General features: G+C 43.0%; 1 protein-coding gene across 1 annotated transcript; it reads left to right on the forward strand.

Moving 5' to 3' along the window:
- The first annotated feature begins 11 nt into the window (after positions 1 to 11).
- Positions 12 to 15,708, forward strand: LOC109900659 (E3 UFM1-protein ligase 1). The gene is made up of 19 exons (XM_020496389.2): positions 12 to 331; positions 3,945 to 4,090; positions 6,329 to 6,357; positions 6,456 to 6,553; positions 6,647 to 6,761; positions 7,164 to 7,294; positions 7,403 to 7,461; positions 7,645 to 7,791; positions 7,928 to 8,103; positions 9,602 to 9,781; positions 11,897 to 12,023; positions 12,349 to 12,471; positions 12,763 to 12,883; positions 13,024 to 13,190; positions 13,300 to 13,430; positions 13,559 to 13,639; positions 13,786 to 13,871; positions 13,994 to 14,174; positions 14,424 to 15,708. The coding sequence occupies exons 1-19, from the start codon at positions 255 to 257 to the stop codon at positions 14,631 to 14,633; spliced, it is 2,385 nt and encodes a 794-aa protein (XP_020351978.1). The 5' UTR covers positions 12 to 254; the 3' UTR covers positions 14,634 to 15,708.
- Positions 15,709 to 15,879: the final 171 nt, after the last annotated feature.

Raw genomic sequence — 15,879 nt, forward strand, 5'->3', positions numbered from 1 at the left:
TGACGTCACACGGGAGGATGGAGGCGAGGTTGCGGGAAAAATGGGTGGGAAAAATCATGGTGCTTTTTGGACTGTCGGGCTTTCCGTATTACGTTGCTGTTATGTTGACGTGTGAATTTGTGAATCACTACTAGCTAACGTTATTGTACTTTGCACAACATGGTTTAGCTAATAGCAAGAAATATAGCCATAGAGTTGAAGATTATCGCTCATGCAAACCTGTAGTGGAATCGTTTTAGAAACCCACCAATACGATGGCAGCCGCCTGGGAAGAAATCAGACGTCTGGCAGCGGATTTCCAGAGAGCACAGTTTGCTGACACAGTGCAGAGGTAGCGAAAGCCAGCTGGCTATTCCAAAATAGCTAACGATACTCGAGTCGTTAGCTAGCTTCTCTGAACTTTATAGTCAGATGTAACTAGTAAGTTAGCTAGCTAGATAAACAGTCAACAAGTCAGTTATGTCTGGGCAGTCATAGAATTACCGTTACAGTCCGAGTTGGCTAACTTGAGCTAACGTGTGGTGGGCTGAACCAGCAGGACAGCTAACGTTAGGTGGCATTTTTTTTTTTTGTATAACAAATACAACATACTTAAAAAATAAACTGTGCCTATGGGCTTCCTGCAGACGTTTTTAGCGGGACTAATATTGTATTACCTAACTGTCAACTAGAGTCTGTTAGGTAATGTTAACAGAACCTCTGGCCTTCTATAGGAAACAGCTGCTAAATCTACCCATTTGAGATAGTAACGTTATTTGTCACATACACCGAATACAGCTGGTGTAGACTTTACCGTGAAATGCTTGCATACAAGTCCTTCCCGACGATGCAAAGTTACAAATAAAATAGTAACACGAAGAATAAAATACACAAGAATGGAGCTTTACAGGAAGTACTAGTACGAGATCAATTTGCAGTTACTAGGTATGATGTAGACACTAATGTACTAGTCCTCTTGCTCAGTTGTGCCTCAGGGACTCCCACTCCTCTTTCTATTCTGGTTAGAGCCATTTTGCGCTGTTCTGTGAAGGGAGTAGTACACAGCGTTGTACGAGATCTTCAGTTTCTTGGCAATCTCTCGCATGGAATAGCCTTCATTTCTCAGAACGAGAATAGACTGACGAGTTTCAGAAGAAAGTACTTTGTTTCTGGCCATTTTGAGCCTGTAATCAGACCCACAAGTGCTGATGCTCCAGATACTCAACTAGTCTAAAGGCCAGTTTTAATGCTTCTTTAATCAGTACAGCAGTTTTCAGCTGTGCTAACATAATTGCAAAAGGGTTTTTGATGAGCTAACACAACGTGCCATTGGAACACAGGAGAGATGGTTTCTGATAATGGGCCTATGTAGATATTCCATTAAAAATCTGCAGTTTCCGGCTACAATAGTCATTTACAACATTAACAACATTGTCTACATTGTATTTCTGATAAATTTGGTGTTATTGTAATGGACAAAATCTTCCAAAAACAATGACATTTCTAAGTGACCCCAATCTTTTGAATGGAAGTGTACATGAGGATTCAGACCCTTTGCTATGAGACTCGAAATTGAGCTTAGGTTTATCCCGTTTCCATTGATCAGCCTTGAGATCCACCTGTGGTAAATTCAATTGATTGGGGCATGATTTGGAAAGGCACACACCAGTCTATAAGGTAGTTGACAATGCATGTCAGAGCAAAAGCCAAGCCATGAGGTCGAAGGAATTGTCCGTTGAGCTCTGAGACAGGATTGTGTCTCAAGGCACAGATCTGGGGAAGGGTACCAAAACAGTTCTGCAGCATTGAAGGTCCCTAAGAATACAGTGGCCTCCATCATTCGTAAATGGAAGAAGTTTGGAACCACCAAGACTTTTTGTAGAGCTGGCCACCCGGCCGAACTGAGCAACCAGGGGAGAAGGGCCTTGGTCAGGGAGGTGAACAAGAACCCGATGGTCACTCTGACAGAGCTCCAGAGTTGATCTGTGGAGATGGGAGGACCTCGCAGAAATGGAAAGGGGGATACCTAGTCAGTTGTACAACTGAATGCCTTCAACTGAAATAGGACAACCATCTCAGCAGCGCTCTACCAATCAGGCTTTTATGGTAGAGTGGCCAGATGAAATGCCACTCCTCAGTAAAATGCATATAATAGCCCACTTGGAGTTTGCCAAAAGGCACCTATAGGACTCTCAGACCATGAGAAACAATATTATCTGGTCTGATGAAACCAAGATTGAACTCTTTGGGCTGAATGCCAAGCATCATGTCTGGAGGAAACCAGGCATCATCCCTACGGTGAAGCATGGTGGTGGCAGCATCATGCTGTAGGGATGTTTTTTAGCAGCAGGGACTGGGAGACTAGTCTTGATCGAGGGGAAGATGAATGGAGCAAAGGACAGAGATCCTTGATGAAAACCTACTCCAGAGTGTCTGGAACTCAGACTGGGGTGAAGGTTCACCTTCCAACAGGACAATGACCCTAAGTACACAGCCAAGACAGAGCAGTGGTGGCTTCGGGACGATCTACTTGAGTGGCCCAGCCAAAGCCCGGACCCGATCGAACATCTCTGGAGACCTGACAATAGCTGTGCAGTGACTCTCCCCATCCAACCTGACAGAGTTTGAGAAGATCTGCAGAGAAGAATGTGAGAAACTCCCCAAATACAGGTGGAACAAGCTTGGAGCATCATACCCAAAAAGACTCAAGGTTGTAATCGTTGCCAAAGGTGCTTCAGCAAAGTACTGAGTAAAGGATCTGAATACTTATGTAAATGTTTTTTAATGTTATTTATTGCAAAAATGTCCCAAATTTTTTTTGCTTTTAATTATGGGGTATTGTGTGTAGATTGAGGGTGGGAAGGGGGTATGCAATCCATTTTAGAATAAAGCTGTAATGTAACAAAATGTGGAAAAAGTCAAGGGGTCTGAATAATTTCCAAATGCACTGTATAGTGAGTGTGCGTAGGGTCAGTACAAGATAAGGTCATTTGTGCAGATAGTTCGGGTACCATTAATTGACTTTTTTAGCAGTCTAATGCATTGGGGGTAGAAGCTGTCTCAGCCTGTTTGTCCCAGAGCTGACGCTCCGGTACCGTTTGCCAGATGGTAGCAGAGTGAATAGTCTATGGCTTGGCTGGCTGAAGTTTTTGGCAATTTTTGGGGCCTTTCTCTGGGATGTCCGCAGCACTCTCTCTAGCGCTTTGGTCGAGGGTGGTGCATTTGCCATACCAAGTGGTGATGCAGCCAGTCAAGATGCTCTCTCGATGGTGCAGCAGTAGAACTTTTTGAGATCTGAGGGCCCATGCCAAATCTTTGCAGCTTCCTGAGTGGGAAGAGGCGCTGCCATGCCCTCTTCACGATTGTGTTGGTGTGTGTGGACCATGGTAAGTCCTTAGTGATGTGGATGCCAAGGAACTTGAAGCTATTGAGCCGCTCCATTACAGCCCTCTCGATCCAATCCACTATAGTGAGTACAGGAGGGGACTAAGCATACACCCCAAAGGGGGCCCCATGTTGAGGTTCAGTGTGGCTGAGGTGTTGTTGCCTACTCTCACCACCTGGGGCCGGCCCATCAGGAAGTCCAGGATCCAGTTGCAGAGGGAGGGGTTCAGTCCCAGGGTCTCTAGCTTGGTGATGAGCTTGGAGGGGATGTTGAATGCTGAGCTGTAGTCTATGAACAGCATTCTCACATAGTTATTTCCCCTCTTGTCCAGGTGGGAGGGGGCAGTGTGAAGTGCAATTGAGATTGCATCATCTGTGGATCTGTTGGGTTGGAATGCAAATTGGTGTGGGTCTAGTGGGCTTTCTTGTATGTCCGTTACCCGTTCCTTGTAAGAGGTATCTCTAGCCCAGTAGGGATACTGCCTGTAAATCTGTGGTTTGGATACATTCTGAAGGCCACTGTGGGGAATGCATAGAATTTCATATAGAACTAAACCCCTTCTACTGTAAATCCTTCCCAGGTTGTCCGAGAGGAACTGCATTGAAATCGTTGCCAAGCTGGTTGAAGAGAAGAAGTTGGATGTGGTACACACACTTGATGGCAAAGAGTACATAACCCCGTCCCAAATCAGTAGAGAGATACGGGATGAGCTCTACGTCCATGGAGGTTAGTTGGCTAGGCAATCTTCTTCTGATTCCAATACCTTTGTCGTAAAGGAAAAAAGTGTTGCACTCATTCATCTCAGATCGTGGTTGCGTAGATGTTCAAGGTTTAACATACACCCACTTTTATTGACATGGACAAAAGGTTATGTAAAAGACCATCCTCTGTAGTTCAGTTAGTTGGTAGAGCTTGGTGCTTGCCATGCCGGGGTAGTAGTTTCATTTCCCAGGACAACCCTTATGTAAAATATACGCTCGCATGACTAAGTCGCTTTGGATAAAAGCATCTGCTAAATGGCCTACATGGCTCCCGAGTGGCGCAGCGGTTTAAGGCACTGCATCTCAGTGCTAGAGGCGTCACTACAGACACCCTGGTTCGATTCCAGCCTGTATCACAACCGGCCGTAATTGGGAGCCCCATAGGGCAGCGCACAATTGGCCCAGCATCATCTGGGTTTGGCCCGGTGTAGGCCGTCATTGTAAATAAGAATTTGTTCTTAACTGACTTGCCTAGTTTAAAAAAAAAATATATATATATATATATATACACACACACACACACACAGTTGAAGTCTACATACACCTTAGCCAAATACATTTAAACTCAGTTTTTCACAATTCCTGACATTTAATCCTATTAACAATTCCCTGTATTAGGTCAGGTAGGATCACCACATTATTTTAAGAATGTGAAATGTCAGAATTATGGTAGAGAGTATTATTTATTTCAGCTTTTATTTCTTTCATCACATTCTCAGTGGGTCAGAAGTTTACATACACTCAATGAATATTTGGTAGCATTGCCTTTTAAAATGTTTAACTTGGGTCAAACATTTTGGGTAGCCTTCCACAAGCTTCCCACAATAAGTTGGGTGAATTTTGGCCCATTCCTCCTGACAGAGCTGGTGTAACTCAGTCAGGTTTGTAGGCCTCCTTGCTCGCACATGCTTTTTGAGTTCTGCCCACAAATTGTCTATAGGATTGAGGTCAGGGCTTTGTGATGGCCACTCCAATAACTTGACTTTGTTGTCCTTAAGCCATTTTGCAACAACTTTGGAAGTATACGTGTGGTCCTTGTCGATTTGGAAGACCCATTTGCGACCCAGCTTTAACTTCCTGACTGATGTCTTGAGATGTTGCTTCAATATATCCACACAATTTTCTTTCCTCGTGATGCCATCTAGTTTGTGAAGTGCACCAGCCCTCCTGCAGCAAAGCACTCCCACAACATGATGCTGCCACCCCGTGCTTCATGGTTGGGATGGTGTTCTTCGGCTTGCAAGCCTCCCCTTTTTCCTCCAAACACAACGATGGTCATTATGGCCAAACAGTTATATTTGTGTTTCATCAGACCAGAGGACATTTCTCCAAAAAGTTTGATCTTTGTCCCCATGTGCAGTTACAAACCGTAGTCTGGCTTTTTGGTGGCTTTGGAGTAGTGGCTTCTTCCTTGCTGAGTGGCCTTTCAGGTTATGTCGATATAGGACTCGTTTTACTTTGGATATAGATTCCTTTGTACCTGTTTCCTCCAGCATCTTCACAAGGTCCTTTGCAGTTGTTCTGAGATTGATTTACACTTTTCGCACCAAAGTACGTTCATCTCTAGGAGACAGAACGCGTCTCCTTCCTGAGCGGTATGACGGCTGCGTGGTCCCATGGTGTTTATACTTTCGTACAATTGTTTGACCAGATGAACGTGGTACCTTCAGGCATTTGGAAATTGCTCCCAAGGATGAACCAGACTGGAGATCTACAAATGTTTTTCTGAGGTCTTGGCTAATTTCTTTTGATTTTCCAATGATGTCAAGCAAAGAGGCACTGAGTTTGAAGGTCGGTCTTGAAATACGTCCACAGGTACACCTCCAATTGACTCAAATGATGTCAATTTGAGTATCAGAAGCTTCTAAAGCCATGACATAATTTTCTGGATTTTTCCAAGCTGTTTAAAGGTACAGTCAACTTAATGTATGTAGACTTCTGACCCACTGGAATTGTGATACAGTGAATTGTAAGTGAAATAATATCTCTCTACAATTGTTGGAAAAATTATTTATCATGCACAAAGTTGATGTCTGAACCGACTTGCCAAAACTATAGTTTGTTGTAAAGACATTTGTGGAGTGGTGGAAAAACGAGTTTTAATGACTCCAACCTAAGTGTATGTAAACTTCCAACTTCAACTGAATATATAATACTATTATGGTGACATAGATTTAAGAAATCTTGTTTCTGCTTTCCAAAGGTCGGGTCAACATTGTGGACCTACAGAAGGTGTGTGTCAATCTGCAGTACTACTAATTCCTCTTTCTAGTTTGTAGCACTGTAGTTAAGTGTTTCTGACAAGAATGTTTTTTTATTATTGTATACAGGATATCAACGTTGATTGGGTTCATGTTGAGGCCAGAGCAAATGACATTGCAAGATCTGATAAAAGTGTTCAACTGGTGCTGGGGCAGCTTATCGATGAGTGAGTAGGACGCTTCACACAACACATTGTTTCATTGTAGTACTGTCAGCTACTGGGCTATTAGATTTGTTCTGAATTCCCCCTGTCTTCTAGAAACTACCTGAATCGAGTTTCTGAGGAGGTGAATGATAAACTACAAGAGGCAGGCTTTGTGAACATCCCAGAACTATGTAAAAACTATGACCTTCCAGGGGACTTCCTGACTGAGGTGAGGCAAGGGGGGAAAAAACTCTAAACGTGGTCCTTGGGATGCCCCAACTCTGACGTCACCCCATTTAACTTGAAATTCAAAATGCTTAAGGTAAGGGTTAGTGTTTAGAGTAGGGACGTCCCAAGGATACCGGATAGCACTAACCGTGAGTCTAGAGCCACCTCTGTCTCCTTGTCAATACCATCACCTCTTCTATATTTGAGGTGATGCTTATAGAAAATATCTGTTTTTTTAAAATCATGTTTATACTTTGATATCAATAGTCTTTTGAAAGTTAAGTATCTGTGTGCTTTGTCGGTAGCTTGAGTCTCAGCTTGAGGTGCATGTATGGACCTGTACACACAGTTATCTGAAATGTTAACCACTTTGTCTGATTGTGTGCTATGCTGTGTCTCGTAGGAGCTGTCGAAGCGCCTTGGGAAAGTAATCCAAGGCCAGATGGATGAGTACAACAGGGGAGTCTTATTTACCCCTGCATTTGTCTCTCGCCATGGAGCTCGCATCCGTGGGCTTTTCAGTGCGGTGACTCGGTATGTTCCATACCAATCCCTATCTGTCTTGCTTTTTTAACCAACACGATCTTAGTTTTTTCCCCCGCCCTGCTCCTAATACTTAATTCCTTTGAGTTCCTTTTGTAGGCCAACACCAGTTGGTAATGTGATTGGCGTCTATGGTTTTCAGGAACATCTTCTCTACTGTAAGTAGCTGTTCCTTCTGTTGTTTTAAAATTCAGACCTAGCTGAATTGTCAGTACTGTACTGTGTTTTGGGTGTATAATAATTTGATCTGTGTGTTCTGTACAAACAATGTTTTGAGTACGCCTAATAAATCAAATGCAGTTGTATGTCATGCAATTGTTCAGCTAACTTTTGGTTCTCAGCTGTTTTGGAGGAGCTGGTGAATACTGGCCGTCTGAAAGGCACTGTGGTGGGGGGCCGGCAGGACAAAGCTGTCTACATCCCTGACATCTACTCCAAAACACAGAATGCCTGGGTGGACTCCTTCCTCAAGCAGAATGGCTATTTAGGTACTCTCACCTTTGATTATTTAGGGGATATCCTAAGCTTATTGGTTGCAATATTTCTTTTTCATAATTTCCATACTGGAAATCTGCCTAAAACCTGATTTTGTACCCTCATATGTCCTCTGTTCCCTCCACACAGAGTTTGATTCTTTGATCAGACTTGGCATCCCTGACCCAGTGAGCTACATCAAGAAACGTTTCAAGTCCAGCAAGCTGCTGTTTCTCAGGGCAGCCTGTGTAGGACAGGCCCTGGTAGACCAGGTGGAGGCTTCTGTGGAGGAGGCTGTCAACTCTGCCACATGGGCCGATGTGCAGGTCAACCTGCTTTATCAATCGTTCTCTGCCAAATCACACAAATTATTTATAGCATAATTTGTTGATTTTGCTCAGTAACTAACTTGTCACATTTAAAATATACAGTGCCTTCGGAAAGTATTCAGACCCCTTGACTTTGTTACGTTACGTTACATCCTTATTCTAAAATGTATTAAATCGTTTCAATCAATTCAATTCAATCAATCAATCAATTCATCAATCTACACACTACCCCATAATGACAAAGCAAAAACATTTTTGCCAATTTATATGAATAAATACAACTGAAATGTGTTGAAGGAATTGTCAGTAGAGCTCCGAGACAGGATTGTGTCGAGACACAGATCTGGGGAAGGGTACCAAAACATTTCTGCAGCATTGAAGATCCCAAAGAACACAGTGGCCTCCGTCATTCTTAAGTTTGGAACCACCAAGACTTCCTAGAGCTGACCGCCCGGCCAAACTGAACAATCGGGGGAGAAGGGCCTTGGTCAGGCAGGTGACCAAGAACCCGATGGTCACTCTGAAAGAGCTCCAGAGTTCCTCTGTGGAGATGAGAGAATATTCCAGAAGGACCATCATCTCTGCAGCACTCCACCAATCAGGTCTTTATGGTAGGGTGGCCAGATGGAAGCCACTGCTCAGTAAAAGGCACATAACAGCCTGATTGGAGTTTGACAAAAAGCACGTAAAGGACACTCACACCATGAGAAACAAAATTCTCTGGTCTGATGAACCCAAGATTGAACTCTTTGGCCTGAATTCCAAGCGTCACGTCTGGAGGAAACCAGGAACCATCCCTACGGTGAATCATGGTGGTGACAGCATCATGCTGTGGGGACGTTTTTCAGCGGCAGAGACTGGGAGACTAGTCTTGATCGAGGGAAAGATGAACAGAGCAAAGTACAGAGATCCTTGATGAAAACCTGCTCCAGAGCGACTGGGGTGAAGGTTCACCTTCCAACAGGATGACCCTACGCACACAGCCAAGATAACGCAGGAGTGGCTTCGGGACAAGTCTCTGAATGTCCTTGAGTTGCCCAGACAGAGTCCGGACTTGAACCCGATCTAACATCTCAGGAGAGACCTGAAAAAAGCTGTGCAGCAACACTACCCATCCAAACTAACAGAGCTTGAGAGGATCTGCAGAGAATGGGAGAATCTCTCAAAATACAGGTGTGCCAAGCTTGTAGCATCATACCCAAGAAGACTCGAGGCTGTAATCGCTGCCAAAGGTGCTTCAACAAAGTACTGAGTAAAGGGTCTGAATACTTATGTAAATGTGATATTTATGTTTTCAGTTTTTTTATTATTCTAAAAACCCTGTTTTTGCTTTGTCATTGTGGGGTAATACATTTTAGAATAACGCTGTAATGTAACAAATTGTGGAAAAAGTCAAGGGGTCTGAATACTTTCTGAATGCACTGTATATAAAATAATCTCATTTTCTTGAGTCACTTACAGTGTCACATGTGCTCCCCCTGCTTTTGACATGTAGCCCATTCTGCCCAGCTGTCTGTCCATGGAGGACGTTGGCATCATAATCAACGAGGCCATGAGAACGACCAACGTGCTGTCGACTGCCAGGGTCCTGGGAGACACCTTGGTGGTCAGCGAGAAGTTCATCAGCAACTGTCTCTGTCTCTTTGAGGAAACCATGCAGCATAAAGCTCAGAAGGTATATCACACCTGTCATGAAGTTACCTGATGGGCAGATTGTCATTGTCTTTTGAGATGGAGATACACTAATTGTACAAGACATTAAGAACACCTGCTCTTTCCATGAGACTGACCAAGTGAATCCATGTAAAAACTTTTGTACCTTATACCATATATATCTTATATATGTCACCTGTTAAATCCACTTCAATCAGTGTAGATGAAGGGGAGGAGACAGGATAAAGAAGGATTTTTAAGCCTTGAGACATGGATTGTGTGTGTGTGCCATTCAGAGGGTGAATGGGCAATACAAAATATTGAATTGCCTTTGAACAGGGTATTATAGTATGTGCCAGGCGCACCGGTTTGTTTCAAGACCTGCGACACTTCTGGGTTTTTCACGCTTAAGTTACCTGTGTGTGTCAAGAATGGTCCACCACCCAAAGGACATCCAACTTGACCCAATTGTGGGAAGCAATGGGGTCAACATGGGCCAGCATCCCTGTGGAATGCTTTCGACACCTTATGGAGTCCATGCCCTGACGAATTGAGGCTGTTCTGATGGTAAAAGGGGGTAGAGGTGCAACTCAATATTAGGAAGGTGTTCTTAATGAGTTGTACGCTCCGGGTATAGCTGTGTCTTTGAACTACTCCCTTCTGGGTGCAGGTATAGGGCACCACGTTAGGGCTGGGCAATGTGGCCAAAATATTATATCACAATATATTTTTTAAATTGGACGGTTTGACGGTATTTTTAGTTTTTGAATAATAAAAGTTGTACATTTGCTTTGAGTAGTGATAGATCCTAGGGTTGCAACACATACATTCTAAGTGATTTCAATGATTCTCTCCATTCTGACTGTTTTATACTGTTCAATTCAACTTCAACCAAAACAAATTTCAGCACTTTTATCATTTCTGCATTTCCTGTACTCAGTTGCAGTGGTGGAAAAAGTACCCAATTGTCATAAAGATATGTTAATAGAAAATTACTCAAGTTCAAGTCACCCAGTAAAATACTACATGAGGAAAAGTATTTTGTTTTTGAGACTTGAGATGACTCAAGTACCTTTTTTTTGGGCACTTTGAATACCAGTGTTTGAGATGGCAACGAATTAAAATGCCACGGAGGAGTTATTGTGTCAGAGTAGGAACTAAAGTGTTGATAAGTGTTTCCTAGGGGACCCTATAAGCTTTGGCTACATTGCATGTTTTTTCTTAGCTACTTCATGTAGCTAACATATTCTTGCTTTGCATATTCCTCTTTGATTTAGAAGATACTGTTGCACAAACAACATGCTGATTTAGGTCTACACCATCACTGGTATTATCAGGCTGTATAGCTAATTACGCTTGCTCTTACTCAGTACATTTATTAGCTAGCTATTAGCATTAGCGGCTAACAATTAGCATCTTACAAGATTTAGGGCAACTTGCTAAGAAAAGACAAACTAGCTGTTTGCTGATTTAAGAAACACAAACTAATAGTGTCATTATAGAACGCAAGTGGATTTATATTAAGAAGCAGAGTGAAAACAGCATTGTTGTCATGAACATTGTTGCATGTGCTGCATTGACCATGCAGACTGAAGCAAATGTCTCATGGTTGAGGAACATCAAATGCGTTCCTTGAGTGACAGGGGGCCTGGCTAGGTCTGTGGCAAGGAGAGAAAGAGCGGAGAGAGATGACTCAAGTAGCAAAGTAAACTATACAAATTGATATATTAAATGATATCACATTTAACAAACCAAACATTCAAATACCGGTATAGAAGTTAAAATATTAAAGTAAAAACCCAAACCGGTCCCTGCATCTATACAGGTATATCATTAAATACGGTATACCGCCAGGCCTACCCCACGGCATGAAAAACAGAACTAGACAATCATTTGTGCCAGGTGTGATATCCCTTCTAAATAGCTCGAGCTAATGTTCCTTTTGACCCAGTAAGGCCAGCAGGCTAGTCTCTTTTTATTGGTATATAACTCTTGTGAAAGTTTTGTCAATTTGGTTTGTATTTAAACACCACTTTAAACGTGGACATGACACTGTAACAAAACTTCCCCATGGCGACAATAAAGTCAGCAAAGTGTCTCCTTTCCACTTCATCAATTCCATGCTGTTCTCTTTCAGGAAGCCAAGAACAACCCTGTTTTCCTGATAACTGAAGACGATCTCAAGCAAGGCGCTATGATGACAGAAAATACAGCCCCCTCCAAAAAGGAGAAGAGGGAGGCGGAGAGGAGGAAAAAGACTACAGGTAGTACAGGCCAGGCCTCATTCTAATCCCTCTAGAAAATGTTTGTTAGGTTATCAACTAGACATGATAAACTCTTCTAAGCCCAGGTATTTTCTGCTGGGTAGTTGGAGAGATTTGACTCCTGGTCAATTCCCCGTTATTCATTAATTAACCTAACGTAGCAGGTGTAAAAAGACGCCTGAGTGGAGACCCCACATCCGTTTTTCAGGAAAAACGGAAGTTAGGTTAAAAATACTGCATCCCTGAAAACCTGAAACATCTGCTTTCTGCAGACCCTGCAGAGAGTGTTAATGAATTGTTTGACTGATATTGTTTTGATTCCTAGAGGGCAGTGGCAGTAAAGGAGGTGGTGGAGGATGCAATGCCAGAGAAGTCAGGATACGCAAAACCAAGAAGAAGGGCAGGAGGGATGATGACAGTGACGAGGAGACAGCAGTCATCCCACAAAGTAAGACTACAGTCATTATGTTGCCTGGGTTCCACAATGAATTCACTATGTAGCACTGCTCCCGTTTGGATCATATGCTGAAGTTATTGTGGGTGTGCACAATAAAACCCTATGTCAATTAATGTACAGTATTACATTGTTTGTTCAGTGAGGTAGTCCTCTGTAATGAGATCTTAACAGTTTTGTTGGAGGAGATTGCTCCCCTGGGTGATTAAGCCTGTTAGTGTAAGACCAAGGTAACTGTAGTACCCCCATTAAGGCCAATTATATTTTTCTTTCACTCTTTTGCAGATCGTAAAAAACAGACTGAAGTCCCCTTCATGGCCCTGGAGGAGATCACTGCTGTCCTAGAAGAAAGAGTGTGTGACTGCCCCGAAGAAATCCTCTCTGAGTTGGCGGAGCATTTAGTAAGGTAGGGATTCCTGTCACACTCAACGATCAGTCACAATCACTTTCAAGCACAATGTTTTAACCCCTTTACTCAACACACAAAATAAATACTGTGCATCAATGCGCCAGTTTTAACATGCAAGAGTCTTGCTCTGCCTGCAGGCCTTTGACTAAGACCTACCAGGAGGTGGTTCGGACTGTGTTCATGTCTTCCACTAGCTCCACGACTGGGGTGACAAAGAAGAGAAGTGTGAAAGACTTCCAGGAGGAGCTCTCCAACCTGTACAACAACATCAGGCTCTTTGAGAAAGGGACCAAGCTCTTCTCTGGTAAACTACTTTATTTAACTCCTACAGAAGTACAGGTAATCCTCATTGAATGAAAAACCTAGTAATGCAGCATAAACATCAACTGATCCATCATTATTTGAGTCCACAGATGAGACCCAGGTCCACATTGCCAAGTACGTCCTGAAGACAGTGTGCACGGACGTTACCAACATCCTGGTGAATTTCATGGCAGCTGAACTCATGATGTCAGCAGAGAATCCCAGTTCTATCACCAATGAGGTTAGCTATCCTCTCAGCTTGTCATTCCAAGCCCATTCATTCCTGTTGGTCGAGTACTTTAGTGAGGCTTCATCCATGTTCTACACATTCCCAAATGTCACAATGCATGTCAATATATCTCCCTTTAGGTCAGAGTGAAGATATTAGGAATGTTTCCAGTGGAAACCAAAGGGCCTCTTATGAAAGTGCACAACACTCTGAATGGAAAGGTAAGTTATGTTCATTCAGTTGATGGAGGTTTTACTTCTTATCATTGCAGATGTTATAAAACAAAGAGAATTACTTTGAGATTGCTCTCATATATGTATCATATGCATGGAAAGCTTTTCTGACACTATTGATATTTTATTTTCAGACAATTGAAGATTTTTTAACCAATATAGAAACGGCAGTTGAGGTGTGTGGATTCATGCTGAAGAAGGGAGACAAGAAAAGAGAAAGGTAAAGGGAGCAAATTTAAGTCCAAGCATTTACCTTGTCTATAATCATGGACCTGGGTCACTGTCTGAGGTGCTACACATTGTTGGCAGACTGGGCAGTGCATGTTGTTCTGGTTCCTATAGACAGGCCCTGTTCCTGCACCGCCAGGCTTTGATAGAGCAGCTGAAGGAGACTGAGGACCCAGCCCTGATTCTCCACCTGACCAGTGTGCTGCTCTTCCAGGCCAGCACCCACTGCATGCTGCACGCCCCCGGACGCTGTGTCCCCCAGATCATAGGGACTCTGGTGGGCCGCGTCTCTGAGGTACTGCTCCCTTTCTCCTTGGTTCTCATTGATAATACATTACACTAAATTGCTAGTGTTATTATACCAGTAATAGTTAGAATGGTGTATATTTTCAGCCTTTTATGTTGTTGGGATGTTTTTGATTAGCTCTATGGGGGACCTATGGTGATCTGTTTCTGCAGCACTTACATTGTGACCTGTTTACAATTGACACAATTTTTAAGATGACGTCATACTGAAGCTTTTGGACGGGTGTGGTTGTTCCAGGAGCAGCACAGGCTGCTGACGGGCTACCAGGGTCTGGTGGTTAAGAGGTTGGTGAGCCAGAGCCAGGGGAAAAAGCAGGAGCAGGGGGAGGGAGAGAACCCAGAGGAGGGGGACGAGGCAGAGGCCATCCGGAAGGAGCTGGTCTCCCTAACCAGCGAGGTAAAGGATCTGGTCCTCTCTCAGAAGAAGACGTCTGGGACTGAAGAGTGAATGGGCTTGTGCCACATCGACTGCGTTGCAGTTGGAAACTGCCAGCTGACTGATCTGATCTACAAATCACCTAACTACTCATTATTATTTGTAGATCAGCCTGTTAGTGCCGATTTACCTACAATCAATTGCGGATTTATTGCTCGCCAAAGCAGCCAATGAATATCTAGAGATCTAGAAAAAAATTATAAATGAATAATGACATTCTGTAGATCAGCTGCCCCAAACACAATTGTCTTACAAAGTGATTTCTCAACAGTCGTACCCATTTAGACTAAGAAATATCTGATACCCACCTAGTGTAGCGTTGTGAATGGTCCTGTTATTTCTAATTATTTGCAGTAAATTCCTTTGGGATGTCATTTGAATTAACAGTCCAATTAAGTCCTCAGTGCGGTAATGTAATAAATAATTCATGGATGAATTAAAAAACACTTAGCCTCTCTTGGAATGTAACTTAGTTTGTGTCTTTTTGGTTTATATTCAACATGATAATTCAGAGGTGGTAACAATTTTATTCATGTCACTTCAAATTTCACAGAAGCTAGATATGTATCCATAGTAGTCTTAAATCACTGCCTCATCCAGGCTACTGTATCTTCAGTATCTTCTTCATTCTACTGAAATGAAAGATACACAGACCACTGGCGCCCTCCATTGATAACACACACTGGGACCAACTGCACATGAAACTTGTATTAGGGACAGATCTAAATTTATTGGGGAGGGGGTGAGTCCAACTAAAGGTGTCATAAAATAAATTGAAGACCCTCCCCCTCATACAATGAAAAACAATAACTAGCGACCCTGTGTTTTATAAACGTGGATATCAACTTTGCTACTTGTGTGGCACATGCCACGTAGGGCCAGAGAGTTGAGGGTTCACCGCCACCACAGACGAGCTCCTTCTCCCTCCCCGTTTCATTTACACTACGATCAGAGCCAGCTGCAGACAATGATCAGCTAGGGGGAAATCAGATGTTCTACATTCTGATGGCATATTTATAATAATATAAAATATATGTAACAAATGTCAATGCACCATACAACCAATAAACAAAGCATACTGACTGGGCACTTTAATATTATGGTTTGCATTTACAACACCACAATAAATAGACTGTCAAGCTCAACAAACAGAGAATACATCCATCCCTACCTTGTAGGCTTACCCAGTATTGAAGGCTTGACAAACAGAGAATACATCCATCCCTACCTTGTAGGCTTACCCAGTATTGAAGGCTTG

This window comes from Oncorhynchus kisutch, linkage group LG12 (assembly GCF_002021735.2).
Source record: "Oncorhynchus kisutch isolate 150728-3 linkage group LG12, Okis_V2, whole genome shotgun sequence".
Lineage (NCBI taxonomy): Eukaryota > Metazoa > Chordata > Actinopteri > Salmoniformes > Salmonidae > Oncorhynchus > Oncorhynchus kisutch.